Source organism: Paramisgurnus dabryanus, chromosome 7 (assembly GCF_030506205.2).
Source record: "Paramisgurnus dabryanus chromosome 7, PD_genome_1.1, whole genome shotgun sequence".
Classification (NCBI taxonomy): Eukaryota; Metazoa; Chordata; class Actinopteri; order Cypriniformes; family Cobitidae; genus Paramisgurnus; species Paramisgurnus dabryanus.
In genome coordinates this window covers 20,218,523-20,241,706 of record NC_133343.1, presented here as the reverse complement: position 1 = coordinate 20,241,706, position 23,184 = coordinate 20,218,523, and the positions used below count along the sequence as shown (strand labels likewise).

The 23,184-nt window shown below is 37.8% G+C and overlaps 1 protein-coding gene across 4 annotated transcripts in view; it reads left to right on the top strand.

Moving 5' to 3' along the window:
- Positions 1-230: 230 nt before the first annotated feature.
- sgip1a (SH3GL interacting endocytic adaptor 1a) overlaps positions 231-23,184 on the top strand; it is a 106,452-nt gene continuing 83,498 nt past the window's right edge. The window contains exons 1-5 of one of the 4 annotated variants that reach the window (XM_073815149.1): positions 231-449; positions 1,092-1,216; positions 12,238-12,376; positions 16,510-16,534; positions 16,969-17,013. In XM_073815149.1, the coding sequence (XP_073671250.1) occupies positions 17,004-17,013 (10 nt within the window). In that variant the 5' untranslated portion in view covers positions 231-449; positions 1,092-1,216; positions 12,238-12,376; positions 16,510-16,534; positions 16,969-17,003. Of the gene's footprint in view, positions 450-1,091; positions 1,217-12,237; positions 12,377-15,409; positions 16,388-16,509; positions 17,014-23,184 lie in introns of those variants that run through there. The other 3 variants (XM_073815147.1, XM_065239988.2, XM_073815148.1) reach the window with 3 other exon arrangements.

The following is a 23,184-nucleotide window of genomic DNA, read 5'->3' as shown; positions in this document are numbered from 1 at the left end:
TTGAATACTGTAATTTAGATTAATCATGGTTTGAGTTAAAATGTTAAAACAAAATAGAAAAATAATATTTTCTTATTCATTGCTATACTATATTACCACAACGTATGGTTCAACTGGTTTACAGTTAAATATAAAAAATGTTGTGCATTTATTTTTATACGCAGATCAGTTGGTCTCTGTTTACTACATCATGCGTTTTCAACACGTGGCAACAGTTCCCGCTTTAAAATACCATTGATCTTTTGGGATCTGCTGAGTTACTTATTTGTAAAGCTAATCTTGGTTGTTACTTGTGAGGAATTTTTGGGTGTCACAGTAAGAAGCCGAAGCGTTTTCACAACCTGTCAAAGTTTGTCATATGAGAGTTTGTTTATAAGTAGTGTTAAGGGCAGGGTCGATAAACAGCAACAGGCGGGGACGCGAAGGGAGCATGAATCCAAGTAAATGAGGTAATGTGGATTATTAGTTTACTATACTGTTGTATTTTTAAAGTTTTTGGAGGTTTTGTATTCATTCTGTTTCCTCCTTAAAGGACATCAGTAAATTCTGCGACGTTTTAAAGAAAAGACCAGTTTCTCATTGTGTTTTACAAACGTAAAAACGTGCAAAACATTATAAAGGACTTTTTTATGTTTCCTTAAAGATAGTGTCAAGCCGTGCCTGAATAATGACAGAAGAACTGTTTATATGGGTGTAAAACGCAGGGTTGTTCGATTTGCTGCGCAGACGTGAGATTAAAGTTCCGCGAGAGCAAATAGAAAGCATACGTTTTAAATCGTTCTCGCGGTACTTTGATGTCATACGCAGGTCGGTCTACGCAAACGCGAATAAAGTAAAACACACCTGTTGTTTTTCATCTTGTTAGCATGTTTTTATGATTGGCAGCTAGAAGATTAAGGGTAAAGATGAATGAGAATTTGATATGTGTGAGGTTAAAAATGGGATGAGGTGTTTAATGTCTATCCATTTGGAGTCCTAATCACATTTACAACCATTCTTCAACAGTGCAAAAATATGTTAAGCCTGTTTTTTAAATCTCTTTCTAGAGGTGGAATGATGCTAGTGTTTTATTTTTCTGTATGTGAATGCAGGTGAAGAAAGAAATCCTTGCAGTCGTGCTGGATCAGCCAGTTTATGCTCTGTTTACATACAGCCGTAACTTGTGGAAGCCACAACATGTCTTCCTCGATCGTAGGACCACCAATTTGAGGACAAGGTAAGTACATTTGAGTTATTTTTTTATTTGAGGAAAGTTTTGTGAGTCTTCTTGTGAGTAATTATTTGGTATCCAAGTATCAAATAATATAGATTATTTTGTTTTACTTGGAATATCAATGTTCCTAAATTATATATTAATAGACAAACCTAGATTTGTTAAAACAATGCTTGTTTTTTAGTTTAGTTTTTAAATCCAAACATGCATTCTCAGACAGTGAAATGGAACCAGTATGGCAAGCTGCAATAACCTGACTGAAACAAGTAGGGACTCGTGCTGGTTATAACATCTTCAGAAATTTGCTTCGCTCTTTGCATTGCAGTAAACATGCAGTGTTTGAATGCTTGTCAAAAGTCTTTCATTTTTAAAAGATTGTATCTGTTTTATGCTTGGTGGATCGGTAAAGAGATAGCGGCTATCACAACAGGTTAAGTTGAATAAGTTACTGTGTGTGGGAACTGCTTCCTGCAACATCACTTTGAGAATTGCAGTTCAGTACGTGACATATAGCACAAACTCAGATCAGGTTACACATATCCAACATACTGTAGGACAGAAGTTCCTAAACTTTTCTTTATGCAACCAAGTTAGACATGTATAATCTATTTCAGGACCCATCAAAATATTATTTTTATAGAAATATGCAGAAGAATACACTAAGGAATAAAACAGAAATGTATCTTTTTGAAGGGAGTTTTCCCTTCAAAAAGGACAAAACTGTTTTTGTGTCATACACTGTAAAGTGACTTTGCGTGGCCCACCTTATTTGACTGTGGGACCCACTAGCGTGTTCCGACCCAGAGTTTGAAAACCCTTGCTGTAAGATATTGTTTTCTCTTGGAAAGACCCAGAATGTGTTCTAGTAACTAGCCAAGACATCTTTAGCAGCTAGTCATGCATTAGCATTTGCAAGCTGGGTGAAAATGATTGCTAAAGAAAACAAACAGTAATGCATACGTACACTCACCTAAAGGATTATTAGGAACACCTGTTCAACTTCTCATTAATGCAATTATCTAATCAACCAATCACATTGCAGTTGCTTCAATGCATTTAGGGGAGTGGTCCTGGTCAAGACAATCTCCTGAACTCCAAACTGAATATCAGAATGGGAAAGAAAGGTGATTTAAGCAATTTTGAGCGTGGAATGGTTGTTGGTGCCAGACGGGCCGTTCTGAGTATTTAACAATTTGCTCAGTTACTGGGATTTTCACGCACAACCATTTCTAGGGTTTACAAAGAATGGTGTGAAAAGGGAAAAACATCCAGTATGTGGCAGTCCTGTGGGCGTAAATGCTTTGTTGATGCTAAAGGTCAGAGGAGAATGGGCCGACTGATTCTAGGTGATAGAAAAGCAACTTTGATTGGAATAACCCCTCGTTACAACTGAAGTATGCAGCAAAGCATTTGTGAAGCCACAACACGCATAACCTTGAGGCGGATGGGCTACAACAGCTGAAGACCCCACCGGGTACCACTCATCTCCACTACAAATAGGTAAAAGAGGCTACAATTTGCACGAGCTCACCAAAAATGGACAGTTTAGGACTGGAAAAATGTTGCCTGGTCTGATGAGTCTCGATTTCTGTTGGGACATTCAGATGGTAGAGTCAGAATTTGGCATAAACAGAATAAGAACATGGATCCATCATACCTTTTTACCACTGTGCAGGCTGGTGGTGGTGGTGTAATGATGTGTGGGATGTTTTCTTGGCACACTTTAGGCCCTTTAGTGCCAATTGGGCATCGTTTAAATGCCACAGCCTACCTGAGCATTGTTTATAACCATATCCATCCCTTTATGACCACCATGTACCCATTCTCTGATAGCTACTTCCAGCAGGATAATGCATCATGTCACAAAGCTTGAATCATTTCAGATTGGTTTCTTGAACATGACAATGAGTTCACTGTACTAAAATGGCCCCACAGTCACCAGATCTCAACCCAATAGAGCATCTTTGGGATGTGGTGGAACGGAGCTTCTTGCCCTGGATGTGTATCCCACAAATCTCCATCAACTGCAAGATTCTATCCTATCAATATGGGCCAACATTTCTAAAGAATGCTTTGTTGAACCTTGTTGAATCAATGCCACGTATAATTAAGGCAGTTCTGAAGACGAAAGGGGGTCAAACACAGTATTCGTATGGTGTTCCTAATAATCCTTTAGGTGAGTGCATATTCTATTTCGTCACTTAGCCTACTTTAAATGCTTTGCTTTTTGCAGTAGAAAAGTGCAAAGCGATTTGCATTTCATTACAAGGTATAAATTTAATCAGTATGTGTGTTCCCTGGGTTCAAATCTATGCCCTTTTGCAATGTTAACGCTATGTTGTACCAATGATTTATACAAAGTACAACCAATCCTGCCAAGATTGACAATTAGGATGCACTGATCTCAGACACTGCAAAGATGTCTCATGTGCTATTGAATGACATTTAATATGACATCATTATTTCGGTAAAACGTTCGTAATATTTGTAATCGTTTCAAAGCATTCAAGCATGATTGGCTACCACTTCTTGGTCAGGTTCTATTTGAAGTCAGTGCCATGTTGGCTAACACATACCTGAGAAAATCTAACAACTGGTTAAAATTTGTGACACAACCCCTCTAAAGTCTACATTAAAAAAAGATTGGGATTGCAAACGGTCACCCTTTTTAAGGGAGGGGAAAGGGATCACCTTGTTGCAGGATCTAAGCACGAATACATAACACAGTTTGGAAACAAAACATTTCATTTGAGATGTCTACAAGCTTTCCAACAGCTGTGGTATTAATTAAGCTGATTATGCAAGTGACAGTGATTTAAACCCGTCGTAATTCAAACAGCGATTATGCCACTGTGCAGACATTTCTGTTCATTCTCATTTCAACTTGGCACGGCAGAGTGACATGATGTTGCAAGGTGGCCGTAACCAAAACCAAATTGTTATGCATACGTCATACTTGTCTTGCTGTTGTGGCAACCTCTGCGGACCCAAACATGGCTGAGCTGCCATCTGACTGGCTCTTTTCACATGCCATAAATCATCACCTTATGCTGACTAACATTCGGCAGTGTCCTGTTACCTCGATACTCGCGGTTTAACGGCTCCTTGCATTTCTACAAAAGCAAAGTTTGGAAAAGAAAGAAAAACGTGTTTGATAAATGGCCTGGTGGTTTATCTTAGAAAAGGTTCAGAGGATGAGGTGAGAGAGGTCGATGGGAAGTCGTTGGCCTATGCTGTGAATGAGGCTTAGAAGCATAGTTAGACTAAGAGCTTTTGAGAGCTAGTACATACCACAGATGATTTTTAGCAGTGTGCAAAATAACATTTAAAGGGGACATATCATGAGAATCTGCCTTTTTTAATGTTTACGTGCTATAATTGGGTCACCAATGGTTTTATTTCAACCTAGAAAATTTGAAAAATAACAACCCAGTAACTTAGTTTTGGTAAACCATTCTCTGCAAGCATGTGAAAACATAGGTCATTGAAATTTGGTTCCCCTTGTGATGTCAGAAGGGGATAATACGCCCCTTAATCTGCACTATCCAACCACAGCAATTGGACCATTGTGACACATCCCTAGTGATTTTGTACTGATTTTGGTACATACTACTGTAACTACTGTAAATGGTTTCCTATCATATCAACTCCGTATAGACGAAGTAGCAGATGAGAAATGCAGTTAATCTATTCACAGAGCCTTTTCACCATTTAAAAAAATCTTTTCATATTACTTATTCATAAATGCTATTTAATTGGTCCCTAAATGAGTAAAGATTACCTATAAGCTTAATCTCTTCTAGTTTTCCTGTTCCTTTAACGCTCCCATGCTCTACCACACCGCCTCAAGAAGAAAAGCAGCCGCTGTCGTTTCTCTTTCATGTGTCAATGCAGATTTCAAGTGTGTAGGAGTGCCCTACATACAGATTCCCCAGCATTTCTCCCAGATATCTCTCCTTCCAGCACTCCAAACCCGTGAGAACCAACCCCTGTGGTTGACCTGACCTATGTGGGGACCATCAAAGGGTGATACAGTGGAAGTGATTCTTCCCCTGGGCCTGGAAATAGGGCTTGTCCAAAAGTGTCACTGTGGACTTATTTAGATTGAGAAGTCCCAAATCTGTTACAAAGACCCGGTTAAGTGCGTTTAAGTACGTCAGTTAGGTAGTCCTGGAGCAATTCTCCATCACTACATACGCACAACCCACTTTATAATGGCCTGTTTAGAAATACAGTAATCCGGTCATAGATGGAGTTAGATAATGAAAAGTTAGAAGGTCAGTATGGAAAAGCTCAATCAGTCTTTCCTTTTGATTTCCCAGTGTTTCCATTTTGGAAAACCAAAAGTGAACTTGAATAGTTTTTAAAGGTGCCATAGATTAAAGGCATAGATGAAGAGTTATGTACATTGTAATGACATATCGTGAGCCTCAAATGTGTTTGTTTCCTCATTCTTATGTAAACCTTGTGCATTAAAAAGACAGACCAATCTCAACAAAACACTGACTGTGATGTAACAGTCGAGATGTACGCCCCAACATGTTTACTAATGTGATTAATTTACTAATAAGCCTCAAAGCAGAGCCAACCAAAGCAGAGCTCAACTTTATTATTCATGACCCTTCCAAATAGGGCAAAAATAGACCATTTTATTCAAAGGGCAAATTGTAAATGGACATGTAAACATGTATCTGGATCATTTTTGCACTTAATAATGTTACATACCTTCTATGTAAATATCAAAGAACAATTTAACAGATTATTTCAATGCATTCTTTAGCACATTTAAAGAGCACCTATTTTATTTGCTAAAAATTATTTTGTGTATTTGGTATAATACAATGTGTTCGCATGGTTTATGGTTAAAAACACATTATTTTACACATACCGTACATTTTTGTAGCTCCATATTTCACATTTTCCTGAAGCAAATGTATTTGAAAAGCTCTGTGTTCCTGATTGGGCAGCTATGTTGTGATTGGTCTGAATACCTCTGACGTCAGCGTGAAATTTGACGCTCGTTACCATGTTTGAAAGATTTGCGCGCAGTGCTAACAGGAGTTAACCTACAGGCTGTGAGTCCGAAACTGGAGGAATTATTTTAATGTCGTTTTTGTCTACATCACCAATCCCAGGAAGTAAATTGTTGCCTAAATATGGGTAGGTTTCTTCAAAAATACCAAATTTTGAGCAGAAAGCTAAAATAATAGCATTTTTATAAAGGAATAGGGTTTATGCCCAGCAGCACTACTTCCTGAACTTCAGCCAGCTCCTTGTTTTCTGTCTGCCATTATTGGACAAACTGATTAATCCAGGTGTGTCTGATTATTGTTGTTGTGACTACTGAGGTCAGGCACACCTAGATTAATCAGTTTGTCCAATAATGGCAGACAGGAAACAAGGAGCTGGCTGAAGTTCAGGAAGTAGTGCAGCTGGGCATAAAGCCTATTTTGTTAGATATCAGATTTAGAACGATGATCAAAACATACACAGAGTTTAAAATGTTTTTGCTTCAGTTTTTTATAAATTGGGTCTAGTGGATAATAGCAGAAGTACAAATTACAGTAAAACCTCGTCAGGAAAGCATCATTGGCAGGGAAATGTTTTCGCTTCATTGATGAGAAAACTCAAAAAGGAAAGAGTTAATAAAGGAACATAGAAATGAAAAGGGAAACCTTTGAAGACATTAGAATGCTATACAAGATGTATGGTATACATGGCATGGTATCCAGATATTATATTATCATGCTTTTTTAATCTCAAAATTAAGCACTGACTGACTGTAAAAAAATGTAATACACTGTAAAATAATTTTTCTGACCATATTTGTTTTCCATAGACCATAAAAGCATGTATTTTAGCCATTACAGTTAGTGTACTTGGTTTATGGGCAGCATACAGCGTCGCTTTAAGCTATCTCGGAAGGTGAGAGAGATGCGGGAAATGAGATCAGGGGAGGGGGACATTTACAGAAGTACATTTACTGCCTTGTTTATTTAGGCCTAAGGTCCCATCTAACTAGCCTGTGAGTAAAACTAAATATATACAAACACGCACACACACACACACACACACACACAGAGTGTAATGACAGCGGGCTATTAAAGGTCCTAAACTGAGATCCTCTCTAGTGAATTCAAATTAGTGCTAAACTTTTCCACAGTCCCATCCTCAGCTGTGTTCTCAGGGGCTGTAAACACATGACCTTTTGGTCATGAACACATCATTTGAAAAACAACAGCCAGTTTAATTTTGAGTTTTTCATGTTAACATAGTACTATTTATTTAATGACAGTATCCATTTTTTGTAACGCAAAAATCGCTTTGCACCACTAACCATCTTAAAACTAAAAACATTTACTTGAACAAACAACTTATTTGTTTGTCACTTTTTAAGTTAAACTGGTACTGGCCTTCGTAGATACTCATTTTAGTTAAATAAATATATAATGAATAAATCTGAGAGTAATATAGCTTTATCTGTTTGTTTTTGAGGTAAATGGTAGACCAGGCTTAACAAAGACATTGATATCTGCAAATCTAGAACGTGATGGGTGCCATATCTCAACAAAGCATTTACAGACAGTGCTTATTCAGAATAACTTGCACCGAGACCTTAACCCATTTATGAGGTCATAGCCTCTCATGAACCCAAGAAGGAGGCTAACTGTTGGACACGTCTGCACGTGTGGAAAGTCCCCACGACTTCACAAGCTTCTGTAATGCATTCCCCTACCCGATGAGCGACGATGATTACGGGAGTGACCCAAACCAAAACAACATTCTTGGTGCAGAGAGATGGCGCAGATTGAGGGACGTGCCCGTCTGCCACTCTCCTTCGCCTACGTGCCGTTTGCCAAGCAATGCCCTTTAGAAGATGAACAAGGGCCTTTTTGCACTTTTGTACACCCTCATCCGATTGCTTCCTGGCTTTTTGGTGCCCAACAGGATTTGAGGCTTTTAAAGTGTATGGTGGCATCTCATATCTCATAGTTCAATCAAAATGGAGTAAAAAGGTCAACTGAGGTATATCAAGTAATTTTAATTGGTTTTTATAATAAAAATTGTGAAATAGTTTATAAAGTTAGTAAATAGAAGTAACAATGCTGTATTTAAAATATGCATTAAAACTGAGAGTGTTTAGGTAAGAGAAAGTATCTGTGCTAGAGACGTGCAGCGCAGCACATAACAAACAGTATCCGGCTTACAGTATAACCAGGTCTACCACTTAACTAGATGGAAAGATGAACTTTTGTGACTTCAAAGTTTTTCATTGACTTTAAAGGGGGAACTCAGAATGATACAACTTCCTGCATCCGTTGCTCTTGGGCAAATTTGAGGAGAAACCGATTTTAAGGAGGGCTGAGATGAAATGACCCCTAAAATAAAGTGTAGCAACGCCTATGGGTATACGTTGAGGAAGAATAACACCCACACTGAGATGGGCAGTTATGGGTGGTTTTGGACTCACTTGCACTGTAGCGTCCATTTTTCATAGCACTGTGACAGAATGCACGTTTACATACAGTGCACACCCTTCAAAGATGACCAGATAAGCAGCCATTTACTCCACAATTATGGCCAAACAGGTGCACACCCAGCTCACAGACTCGCCTATTACTAAGTTTGTGGCTGCCAGCACGTGTCGTTGTACATGATGGCTCACAAATACAGATGCCCAGATCCCGGCTGCCCTCTGTTGGAGACTGAAATAACACTTGGGTGGGAAAATAGGTCACCAAACGTGGAGGAGGAGAAAGATGTATAAAAAGGGAGACGTAACAAAAAGAGAATGGGATAAGGGAGACATGGGAGAGACATGGGAATATAGAGGCTTGCCGTCTTATTCCTCTTATTTGTGTCACAGTATTTTTTGCTGTGTCTGTCTTTATCTGTTGAGTTTTCTTAAATCCATTGCACCTTATTATGACAAAAAAGTGAAGGCTTTCATGTACCATGCACTGACAATTGACGTGAATTAAACTCCTTTTGCTTGAAAACCAAACAAATGTTTTCAAGCCGAAGATTCTATTCAGGCAAATTTGTTCTGTTATCTAATGCAATTAGATGCTTTTATTTCTGCCTTTGTGATGCTATTCACTGTATAAATAACAGTGGATATAGTCCCTATAAATATAGTCCCTATTCTATGTGCATAAAATACTGTAAAGCACAAGGTGGCAGTGTTTTACTCTATTGTTCAAATTCCAACTCATTAAAAAAATATGAAAACAAATCATTAAAATGTAATGGAGTGAATAAACAAAATTTTTTTCTGATGTAAAGATATGCATTACATAAATTTAATTCGAGGCTGTGCTGTATCATGGAATAAGTCATTTTTTTCTACAATGCAAGTGCTAGCCTCAATTACCTTGTTACTTTTATAAAAGTTTTATCACCCTTAAATATAGGTATCAATGCAACTTTAATGAAGTAAAACCTTCCTTCTTCTGGAAAAAATCCCTTAGCTGCTGTGTTAGTTTTAATGATTTAGTACTTACTATGTTTTCACAGAATGTTTTTTACATTGTGTAAGATAAGAAAATCACAAAAATGTCTTTAGGTGGGTTTTTACAGACCATGGCGCATGTTCACATTGCTGTGTGTGCTGTGCATTGATCCACATAATCGTTGGGTCCGGGGTCATACTAGTTGTGTTTTATTTGCGATAAATCAAGGACTGGATCTAACTGTTTTATAAATATTTCATAAGCTGCTTCTTTTTTGTGTGTCTATATTGTCTGTAATAATAAGCATTTACTGTAAAGCTGCTTTGCAACAATGCAAAATTATAAAAAAACGCCCTGTGCAATTAAATTTAAATTGAATTGTGTAAAATATTTGAACACTCCCTGCAGCCCAGTTAAAAACTTTATTTATTTTAACATTTACCCTCCTGTAATGCAACAAGTTAAAAGAGCACATGACCTTGTCCAGTTCTTATTCAGTTTGTAAACTCTACACTAGGGATTATCTCTCTTTAACGTCATTGGAAAGTGATATAAATATGGCCCTTACACACAGTGACTCTAATGTTTCCAAAGAGCTGTATTACATAACTGATATCATTAACAGGCACTTCATGAATCTGTCAAAACGGGCACAGAAGCTAAATGATCCCAAGTTGCTTTTCAAACGCAGTTACAATCAGCTGACAGAAGGTGGCAGGATCTGCCTCTCTATTTACTTATTTAAAAAAACAATAGGAAAGTTTCCCAGATATGGTTTACAGCTGCTGGTCATATAATCAAAAAGTTAATTTATTTAATTAACTCCATTCAAAAAGGAAACTTGTATTATGTTCATTCATTACACACAGACTGATATATTTCAAATATTTATTTATTTTACTTTTGATGATTATAACTGACACAACTAAGGAAAATCCCAAATTCAGTATCTCAGAAATTTCGAATATTACTTAAGACCACCACAAAGAAAGGATTTTTGGAAATCTTGGCCAACTGAAAAGTATGAACTTGAAAAGTATGAGCATGTACAGCACTCAATACTTAGTTGGGCTCCTTTTGTTTGAGTTACTGCAGCAATGCAGCGTGGTATGGAGTCGATCAGTCTGTGGCACTGCCCAGGTGTTATGAGAGCCCAGGTTGCTCAGATAGTGGCCTTCAGCTCTTCTGCATTGTTGGGTCTGGCATATTGCATCTTCCTCTTCACAATACCCCAATAGATTTTCTATGGGGTTAAGGTCAGGCGAGTTTGCTGGCCAATTAGGAACAGGGATACCATGTCCTTAAACCAGGTACTGGTAGCTTTAGCACTGTGTGCAGGTGCCAAGTCCTGTTGGAAAGTGAAATTTGAATCGCCATAAAGTTGGTCAGCAGCAGGAAGCATGAAGTGCTCTAAAACTTCCTGGTATACGGCTGCGTTGACCTTGGACATAAGAAAACACAATGGACCAACACCAGCAGAAGACATGGCATCCCAAACCATCACATGGCATCCCAAACCATCACTTCCTGTTGGAAAGTGAAATTTGAATCGCCATAAAGTTGGTCAGCAGCAGGAAGCATGAAGTGCTCTAAAACTTCCTGGTATACGGCTGCGTTGACCTTGGACATAAGAAAACACAATGGACCAACACCAGCAGAAGACATGGCATCCCAAACCATCACTGACTGTGAAAACTTTACACTGGACCTCAAGCAACGTGGATTGTGTGTCTCTCTTCTCTTCCTCCAGACTTTGGGACCCTGATTTCCAAAGGAAATGCAAAATTTACTTTCATCAGAGAACATAACTTTGGACCACTCAGCAGCAAACCAGTCCTTTTTGTCTTTAGCCCAGGCGAGACGCTTCTGATACTGTCCGTTGTTCAAGAGTGGCTTAATGCGACAGCTGAATCCCATGTCTTGCATACGTCTATGTGTAGTGGTTCTTGAAGCATGGACTCCAGTTGCAGTCCACAAATTTTGTATGTGTTTGGTTTCACAATCCTCTCCAGTGTGCGGTTATCCCCATTGCTTATATACTTTTTTCTACCACATCTTTTCCTTTCCTTCGCCTCTCTATTAAAGTGTAACTAAACCCCTGGACAGAGCCTGACTCCACCCACTGCAATATTTGAAAAATGCAAGAAAAGTGGGCAGATCCCAACGGAGATAGAGGGGACGAACTAAGTGTGTGGTGAGATCGTAACAAGGGCGTGGTGAGCTTGAACTTGCTTACGTCACGAGTATTAGCAGTAGCAAGTCTTTATACTTTGCAACATTAACATCACTTTAGGCAGATCTAGTTCCACCAAATACATTGCTGCTGAAGTTTATCCAAAAAGTCATTGTGACTAAAATACATTTCTTTTTTGTTTTTGTTTTAATCCCAGTAACTTTTGCCGTGAACGCTTTAAAGTCCCCTGCTGTTTTGTACTTTACAGTCTGTTGCTGTTTATGTGTGTATTTGTTGAGGTGCTAACACTGTGTGCTTTGTCATCTACAAAGAAATAATTGGGATGTTCTGTTCTCCCTGTTCTTTCTTGTCTCAGATTGCCGTCTATATGCTTTCAGGTGTTTCAGCACTCAGTTCATCACCAGACAACCCTTTTCTGCTTTTTATTTAGTATCAGGAGAAGTTGTCATCTGCATCTTGTGGAGATTGTTACAGATGACAGGAGCCTCGTATTGGATACTTGTCATAATTGCATTGGTGAGGTCATTTATCTGTGTTGTATGTATGTGTATTTGTGCGATTTTAAATGAAGCAAATTAAAATAACAAAATTAGGATAGCAGGATGGCAGATGGACCAAAGATGAGTCCCAACATCTGAGACCTTGGTAAAGTAGTCTTGCATTTTTTTAAACGTAGGACTTTTTCATTACCAGTTATATTATTAGAGTGAAAACAAATGAAAAGTTTGGTTACAAAACGCGATAAACGGCATTAAAAAAATTGTTATCAGTATTGTATCAGGTCAGTATTTAAAAGTCAATTCTTCTTTTTACGCAAAATCCGATATCCGCTGTGTTATTCTGTCATTTTTTCTCCCTTTTTTCCAAACAGCAACAAACGGCAGTCCTCCTTCTCTTTAGAATGCAATAAATCCGCTTAACCAATCATAGTGCACTATTCCACACAATGTAAACTATAATGGATACTTTGTGATCAACAAACAAACAAAAACAAAATAGTAATTTTAATGGCATCGATAAACCTGTGGTGGTTTTCTGTGGCGGGGAAGAAACGTACGCCATCAAAATCGAATAATTTACGTGAGAGGCACTAGGGCAAAGTAAAAATGCCGGCTGTTGCTTGTTCTCAAATGACAGCATCAAGCTTCTGTCATGTTAACACAATGACCCCAGGGGATCTTATAAAAACTTTCCATTATTTTACTCTTACGTCAGCGAATATCGAGCAGGACCAAAACATTTTACTGCTGATCGCTGTCAAAAAAGTTTAGCGACGACGTCCCAAGGATGACAGCAGCAATGACAGTGTTCTTAAAATGACAAAATAAGTGTTTTGATTAATGTCATTAATGTTTATTTTTTAAATTAGTATATACCACTAGTCAACTAAATGAATATAACATGGCAAAGATGAATGCACATTTATATATTGATTCAATAGAGTTATAGCATTTTGAAAAAAAAAATCAGTTTTTATAATAAATCTTTGAAAATCAAATTATTGATTTAAATTTTTAATGTTATTATAACCTAAAGATGCTATGTGCAAGTTTGTAACAGAAAATAGTGGTTTTCATGTTGTCACTTTCTTGGTACAGAAAACACATTTTTACCCAAATTAGTCAAAAAGGATTTATTGCGTTTTGGAACCAAACTCTTTAAGTTAACCTAAACTTTCTTGGTATTTGATGTCAATCCTTTTTCTATCCTTGTATTTTTCCACCACCATGTTTGACTCCTTCCCACAAATATTCCCTGACAAATATTTTGTTCCCGAATGGGTTTGGGAGGATGTTGACAGAAGTAGTTGGTGGTAAATGGTATTTGTTATGCAGTACAAGACGAATTCAGAAGAACTTCACTATGCCCTCATCTCCTCTTATACATTTACAGTTTAGTTTTGAATGTCCTCTTTGTGTGTAGCATTGTAGAGTTCAAGCCCTATTACAGTCGCCTGTTTTGTATTTCACATTAAGTATTTAAACAAAGCCATAGCATTTTGAATTTTTCTGGATGTTTTAATTCATATTGTTTAGTTTAGTGTACTTTTTACTCATTAATGGGGAATTTGTATATAAAATATATAACAATTATGCTGTCTCCTACTGTTAAAGTACAACCAAACAGTCATTTCCTTGTCACTCTAATGGTGAATAAAATTGTGACAAACCAGAGTACAGGGAAAAATTACTATAGCTGTGCAGTGAACTTACAGTTCAATGTTAGTCAAATACAAACACATAGGGGCAGTTTCCCGGACAGGGATTAGTTTAAGCCAGGACTGGGCCTTAGTTAAATTGAAATATTCAAGTCATTTTTAAATGCGTGATTTATAAATAAACATTACTGGTGTGCATCTTGAGACACAACAGTCGCACTGATATGTTTTAAGATATGTCAAAGCAAGTTGTTTTCGACAACATTAACATTTAAGTAAGGCTTGGGCTAGGCTTAAAGGAACAGTATGTAAGAAATGTATATCAATTAATCCTAAAATGGCCCTGATATGTCACTAGACATTAAGAAATCATTGTAATTTCAAATACTTATATCACAGACAACAGTGGTCCCGCCAGGATATTGTCATTTAAAAAGTGCAGTTGCAGCCCTCAACTGATGTTTATGTTGTCATTTTGTGTATTGGCCCCCAGTTGTGAGATTGCAGTACCAGTTTTAGCCACACGTTTTGTGATTGCAGTACCAGTTTTGACCACAAAATTCTACATGCGGTTCCTTTAAGCCCAGTCTGGGAAACCACCCAATACTGTATAAGAGCACATCAAAAACACAGACACGCACATATTTTACACTGCAAAAAATGACTTTCTAGTATTTTTGTCTTGTTTTTAGTACAAATATCTAAACATTTTTAAATCAAGATGTATTTTAGTCATAAGCAAAATGACCTCGGAAAATAAGTCTAGTTTTTAGACATTAAGTAATTAGACATTTTTAGACATTTTAGATAAAGTCATGGCTCCGCCCTGCAGAGCTGTCCGGCATCGGGCCAAAATAGAAGCTCTGCGTATTTGTGCCGGAGGGCTGCGGATGGCTGGAGCTGTGACGGATTCGGAACACAGTCAGTGGAAATACACACATAGACTTGAATGAAAAAACTGTTTGACTCCGCCGCTGTTCCGCAGCGGATCTGCAGCCTTTACGCCGTCGGGGGAAATTGGGCGTAGTATTTTTGTTTTGTTTTAAGCTCAAATATCTAAATATCTAAAAATTCTCCAGTCAAGATGCTTTTTCTTGATGAGCAAAATAACCTAAGAAAATAAGTCTATTTTTCAGACAAAAGATATCAAATTTAAGTGAATCTTGAACTTTTTACTTAAACACTTAATTCAATTAATTTTGCTCAATCCATTGGCAGATTTTTTTTATTGTTTTATCCACAGTTTCACTTATATTTGAAACATTTTGTCTCAAAACTAGACTTATTTTCTAATGTAATTTTGCTCATCAAGAAAAAACATCTTGATTGAAATTTTTTTAGGTATTTGTACTGAAAAGACAAAAATAATAGTAAGAAAGTCAGTTTATTTCAGTGTATAGGAGGGAGTTTTTGTGAGGGAATCCTTGGTTGTTTGTTTTTTGTGGTAGGTCAGATAGGTTACTATTGGTCAGCTGTAGGATGAAATCAAATAATTAGGATTGAGGGTGTGGTGAACTAAATATGAATTGTCTATTGAAAATCCCATGCTGCTCCAACAATAATCTGATTATGGTCCATTGTCCATAATGGTTATGGCCCTAAATGTCATTTTGTGTAAAGACTGAGTGTACTGGAAGTAGTTTGACGTTTATTGACTGTGTTTAGATGAACAGATGACTACAGACAGAGGGCGCTAGAGACATTTGGAGGAAAACTGAGATAATAGGGAGAGAGAGATCCTCACATGGACATAAGCATGACTTTGTTGAACAGAAGCTTTAGAATGAAACGGCATCTTGTGGCTTAGATGTAATCGTGACTTACAGTGAGAATAGAGATGGGTTCAAAGTAATAATAATCACAGAATACACACATCTGAAAAAAGAAAAATTGTTATTTATATGTAATGCATAAAGGATTATGGTTTAATTGCACATTTTTATTGTCCTCATAAATAGATATGTGATAAAATGTTTTGTGCTTTTTCTGAGAATATAACTATCTTATGAATATACTATATGTTCCTCAAATAATCATTAGCCAGTGTTATGGTTTTGTCTAAAGTCCAACTGATGCTTTTGTGAAATAGAAAGCTTATTGTCAGTCCGCCCAACCCCTTTTGGTCTTTTGATCAGTAATTCAACGGAGAGGACTCATCTCCTCATATAAAATAAATTGCCATCCCTCACATGCACACACATACATGGCCTCACCCCTCCTCCCCTGTCACTTCTCTGTATTGAATGTTAGCTCCACCCTCTCTGAGGCAGCTACTGTTTCTGTCACATGTGATGTCAGATTGATTGATTTATCAGAGAGAGAGGGAGAAATACAGGGAATGAGGCAGAACATTAGCAGCTGAGCCTTGAGTGAGAAGACAGACTATTGCCAATCCATTTAAGAATTAGCATATCTGTCACAATATACATGAAATAGTTGGCTACTCTGGCAACCAACACACTATTAATCCACTTCCTTTCTGTTCTGGCAGGAGCTGCATGCTGCACCATAACAAGGTAAGCTGTGTGTGTATATGTGTGTTTTTTGCGTATATGAGTTCCCAGCGAGGACGCTGACAGAAGCGATGAACCGCTTGCCATGTGACGTGCAGCAGTGCCCGTGGGATTGGCTGAGTTGAGCGATGACCTCAGCAAAGCCTCCCTCCCTCCTAGCAGCACCCTCTCTCTCTCTTTCCCTTCTGCCTCTCCGCTCTGCTTTTTCTTGCCCCCTTTTGAGCATCCTTTGGTGATCGTGTAGAGCACAGCCGCAGTGGCTAGCAGCAACATCCATGGCCTAAACATGGAACGGTAATCATCTGACAGCCCTCTCTATACAAAGGGACACAGGGACTTGAAACCAGAGGGCATCGGAAGCTGGACGCGTGCTGTGTTTTATTACATCCCTCCATCTGGTAACCAGGGGCTTCTGTTTTCCCCTCCTCCCATTTCAGGCTCCTTGGAGATAGAGGAATGCAAATCTGCAATCATGATGGAAGGTGAGGGCTTGGTCTATTTTTATCTTATTAGTCTCCTTGTCATTGCGTGTACGGCCCGACATGTGCTGGCTTTAAATGCCATAAGCTGGCCGGCTATTTTGAGTGGCTTGACGTTCCGGTAACTTGCATACGGTATATTCTTCTCAATTTAGACGTTGATGCTCCCTCTCCATGTGAAATGATCCCATACTGTACATTCATGCATAAGCACGAATATGTATTCGGATGTCAAACAGCAGCCATTTTTTTGTTTGTTTTTCTTTGTGCTTTTGTCTCAACCCCCCTTTAGATTGCTTGTCTTTGTGAAGGATTATTTGGATTTTGCTGTTACGGCTTATGTGTGTCCAGCTGGCCCTCTCAGAATTTTCTTCACACACATATATTTACACATGCACACACGTACATTATACTATAACGCAGCACTCATTTTTAATGATGTGTCTACTCAAGGCCTTTTAAAAGGGATGTGTTCATGTGATGTGTGATTCTGTGTGTGTGTGTTCATGTGAACGCCGCTGTCAGCTGTGTTTTGGATGGAGAAACGGGGGATGGTTTGTTTCACATGTGTGACGGAGGTTTTTATGTAACTGTTGGTCTGAGACGAATGTATCATTTATTTATACCACTGGATCAGATAAACTCAGTATCAATTTCACAGGCTTCCAATCAACGTTTCATGACCCTATGCATTAACAGTTGATGTCATTTTTGGTGTGCACACTGGATCAAATCTAACAAATTCAGCGTATTTTGTTTTTGTAGTATGTATGTGAATATATATACTTATATGTATGATGTACAATACTGTAGCACGTCCCACTGTGGGTGTGTCACTGTCATCTATTGTGTTTTATAATCTGGTGTGTTATATTGTGTGGGTGTGTGGTTGTGTGTGACAGAGCTTAAGTATTAAGTAACAACGTAGCAGTAAAAAGTAATATATTCACTGTGGCTGGCTTCAAAAAGCAAGAAGTGAATCTCTTAGTGTGACTGGCAAAGGCTTAGCTGGGTTAGCTATTTGTGGATTACCTTAAGGTGTAAAATAGGAAGGTAATCCACAATGTGTGTTTTGATAATGATGCCTCCCAGAAAGTCAAAAATCATGTTTGAGTTTACATGTCCCCTAAATAAATAGTAAAAAACTATTGATGATGAATTAGTTAGGGGGGTTACTATGGATGTACGGCATACAATATACTCTGCTTTGATGAATATGTTATATTGCAAAAGACTGGGGTTGACTGTTGGAAATTGCTTTTAAATGTCGTTTTTTTTTCTTTCTTTCCTTTAATTATTTGTGGCAGGAAGATGGTTGGTTCCTCTTATTATTGTGTTCCCATTATAACACTTGTCCCCAGACTGTCCAAACATCATAATTTGGCATAGATCATTGAACAGGAATGTAAGCTGTTTGTATTTAGCCTAAAATTTGATAATTTGAGATACTAAAATATTTAGCAAAAAATAACCTGGCAAAATGTTGACATTTTTAACCTAATGATACCTCACGTACCATCATGTCTTCAAGATGCAGAGCAGGTGATGGTGCTTTTCTTAGCTCAAAAGCATACAATACTGTCTGAATGTCCACCATATTACAGTACATTTTTAACAAGATGTCCATTTTTACATTACAATTGTCACCCATTTTCAATTTGTCCATGGCTTTACCCGTGTCTGATGTGATTGGCTGAGTCAGTCATGGCAGTGACCCTAGCCAGGTCTGGGTGGGGACTGACTATGCTTTCTAAATAGAAGGGCTGCTATATACTCTGCTTTAAATAGTGCAAGTGGTAGATAGTATTTCCTGCAGGGTGGAGGTTTGTCCCCTCCCAAACCCATGTCATATATATGAGAAGGCATGTTCACATAATTACTCCAAGTACATAGAGTTAGCCTTATTTATAGTTTATATATCCACCAGTGGGGAACCTTCAGGGCCTTCTACGCCTTCAGAGAAGGCCTAAAAAAATTAATAAAAAGATTTTTTATTATAATAATACAAATAAATAATATTCAATAAAAATATGTTTTTACATTTTTAAATTTCTATTTAATTCAATTTAATACAATACATGTAATATATTTTCTCTCATCTATGTTCTAACGTTAAGTTTACTGTCAGGTTCATGTCATGAAAACATCTAATCCAATCAGAATCGTCTGTCTCTATTAAGGCCCGGTTATCTGGCTCATTCATTGGTTTGGTGTGGAGAGTGACGGGCAAATCGACCAATCACGTTTTGATTTCAAGTGGGCGGGCAAAAAACAATACATTGTAAGCCTTCATGAAGTCCTAATCATGCAACAAACTGGATGCGAGCTGCCGTAAAACACCAAAGACGAAGATCATAGACCGTTAATATTAATACAGTCTAATGGCCCGAATCTCTGCGCGGAGAGTTGTTGAGGTAAATGGCGGAAAACGTGATTGACGTTGTAGCTATTTTGATAGGGCTGAGGTAAAACGAAATAACTTAAGCGCGTGAAGAGCACAGCTGGGAGAAGCGCGTGCAGAGGAGCCTGTGCATATGACGCGAACACGAGAAAAGTAATGGGTTTAATTATACTTTTACTTACTGACAGTTTCACTTGTTACGTGAGGATAGTAATGACTGACAGACGACGCCGAATTACATACAATATAATTTCCTAACTAAATCTGAGAGAATGCGAAAACATTCAAATATTTTTTACCTCGCTATACCCGATGGCAGGGCAGAGACACATTTTGGTAACGTTAACTTAGCCCGACAAGAATTCGTAATAGCCCCGGGACCTCGGGCTAGAGATTTTGCGAGCCCTGGATATCTTATGACAACAGTTATAAGCCACAAGGAGGTGCACTGAGAACGCAGGGTGCTATATTTACCCTTATGAAAAAGATTAACAAGGTAGCCTACAGCTAAATATATATTTCCAAAAAATAAAAAACAAATTAAAGAACATAATTTAAGATGGTTAAATGCAAATTTACAGAGCCCCTGTCATTACAGAGCAGCAGAATCTGTATTTGTGTTTATCAGTTAGATTAAATTAATTTTAAACTTTAAAACTGCATTTAAAGGCAGACAATGCCCATTCTGTAATTCAACTTTGCGTGATCAGAATTTTTACACATTCACTGTATGATTTAACGAAATACGAATAGCCTAGTATTATGGATGGAGAGGCATTTGCACTTCATTGCATATTTTGAAGGCCCAGCTGAAGTACCCACGGTTCGCCACTGATATCCACATACATACTATAAAAACAAATGACACTTAATTCAATAGATTTGATCATGTGTGAACATCATAAATTACTATTGTATGAGATTGTAAATGTAAAGACATGCATACTTTCATAATATAATGATTTTTATATATGATTACAGATACTCTGTTCACATGTGAGTACCACAAAAGAAATACTAGATTTTGTGAAGTTACCACACATTGATATTATATTTAATATATCAATATTTTTATGCAAATTATTGTGAAATAGTAGATATTCTGAATTTACCCAGACAATTGATGTGACATATTTGTACGAGTATTCTGCCTGAGTATTAACTAAAGGGATCTGTCAGTGTGCCATATGGGAGTCGTAAAAGAATAATTCCATTATGTCCTTCTGCTCAACTTTTAATAAATAAATTAATTTGAGGAATGATTAGCTTCAATGCTTATTTGTGACTTTGTGTAGGAGGCCCACAGAATTACTCTGAGGGGCTGTTTATACCTGGTATTAAGATGCGTTTTGGTCAATCACAAGTGTAGGAGAGAGACAAATATTATGTCAGAGTCCAATGCTTGTGTTGTTAATAAACATTATGGCTGTAACGATTTATCGTGCAAATGCACATTTTCTCAATTAATGAATTTGAATGAATTACGGTGAAATGCCGCCACATCCGAAAGCCAGAGAGCGCTCTTGTGCAGAAACTCTTAGAGTTTAATTAGAGTCTAATTGTGCCACAGAAGAAGTAGCATTACAAACCCTATTCCAGGAAATGTCTAAAGGGATATTTATATCGCTGTTCTTCAGATTGTTTCAGGTATTTTCATGATAATAAAGAATATTTTGAATGATTTAGTTTTTTTGAGTGTTGCTTTTTAAATGCACATTATAAACGACTCCGACTCATAATGATTTTAGATTGATAAGGACTTCTTACTGCACAAGCTGCGCATGAAACACAGAATCGCAGCCTTGGGATGCAGAATTGATTTTAGACAGGTCTTTTTAATGGGACACGCGATATATCGTTACAGCCATAATAAACATGCTGCTCCTGATTTTCTGATATTTCAGAGCAATTGATTAAATAAGTTTGCGCAACTTTCAAGCACTGGCAGAATGAAACGACAATTGAAGAGGCAGAGAGCAGCCATTTCAGTTTTATCAATGAAAGACACAGTGCTGTACACTGTGTGTTCGCGTTAGAAGTCAGGTCCGGTGTAAAATCATTGTGCTCGGTACATCACATGCAATTGGCTTAGAGTAGGCGATCTCTTGTGGCGGCTCAAACACGTGCGTTTTTGACTACCTCTAAATGTGGTTGAAAGTGGAAAAACACAACTTGCCACCCGCTCGTTTTTTGAAGTCGACAGCTTACAGTATAAAAACATATTTCTGTTTTTTTTTGCTTGTTAGCTGTACAAATTGTCACACAGCAGCTTTTAGATATTATTCTGTTTTTAAGTTTAATCTGTAAATAAGTTTATATAAGCTGTCGACCCCAAAAAACGAGCGTTTAAAGACACAAAAGTGAAAACAGGCAACTTTTCATAGTACTCATATTAGTAGAACTGCGTCCACTAGGGGGAAACGTAGTCGGTGATCCACTTTTTTCTCCTTAAAGGCTGGGTTTTACGGCTCGACAGCTTATAAAAACTTATTTCTGGGTTCTTTGGCTTGTTAGCTGTACATATTGAGCCTGTATCAGATTTTGAGGAACAACCAATTGTTCTGAGATTGTAAATGGACGTTTCTGAGTGGCAAGTTGTGTTTTTTCAGTATGGAGCTGCAAAAGGTAACTCTAACGTCAATAGTAGAACTTAAGCCTAAATGCTAGCATGTAGCATTAACTTACATATAGCGCTAACACAGCAGTTACAACTTTGTTATTATCATTGTAACAACATTGTAATTCATTTAACGTTGGGGGCGTACATCATGACTGTAACGTCACAGTCGGTGTTACTGTACAGTATGTTGTGATCAGGCCTCTTTTCCATGTGGCTTTTTGTATGCACGATGTTTCCATAAGAAGGAGGAAACAATAGTGTTTGAGGCTCACAATATGCCATTACCATTCACAGAACTCGTATTATTGGTCTAGGCCTGCCTAACTAAATACAGCATTACATTTTATGGCACCTTTAATGATATGCAAAACTATTTATCTTGAGAGCAAAAGAAAGCAATATTAAATAAACGCAGATCATAAGAAATTAGATTGTGAAAGAGGAAGTGCAGGCAGACAGTATTGCACTGTATGTGAAAAGGCTCTCACTGTACTGCGGTGAGACAGAGGACTACTTTGGTTGTAGTGGCTGGGGCAGATACTGTACCGGGGCCAGTTTTTCTCAGCATGCTAAAGCAAACAGTGGTTGTGGGAGGAAGTTTCTTTACCGTCCCATAACGTCGGAAGCATCTTTCACACAGTACTTCAGTAATACACAAGCTGAGCTCAGTTCAGTTTACACATGTTGAGAAGGTCCTAAAAAGTTCAGTGAATTACAGTAGTTGTTCTCCAGTGGTTTTGCTTAGGGGCTCAGCTTTTACGTTAAAAATCCAGTATCAGATTTATTTAAACTGTACTGATATTAACATGAACTACACTTTCCCTAAAGAAAATCCACAAAGATACTTTTTACTCTGCGCCTCATCAATAAAAAAAAAATAGTGCTAAATAGCACTAATAGTGATTCACAGGCTCGTAATCATAGGCAAACCATTTTTAGTGCAAAACATCACCTATGTGTAACCTGTGTAGCACCATATTGTGCTATGTTAAACCATAAGTGGTGCTATAGTCATGCTTTAGCAGACTTTAGCATTCGTGGTGCTATATAGGTGCTCTGTAGTGCTAAAAATGTGCTTTATTATTTAGCACCATTTTTTTTTAGTCCAGTGTGATAACACTCTCTCACCACCTAATACAGACACACAGCATCC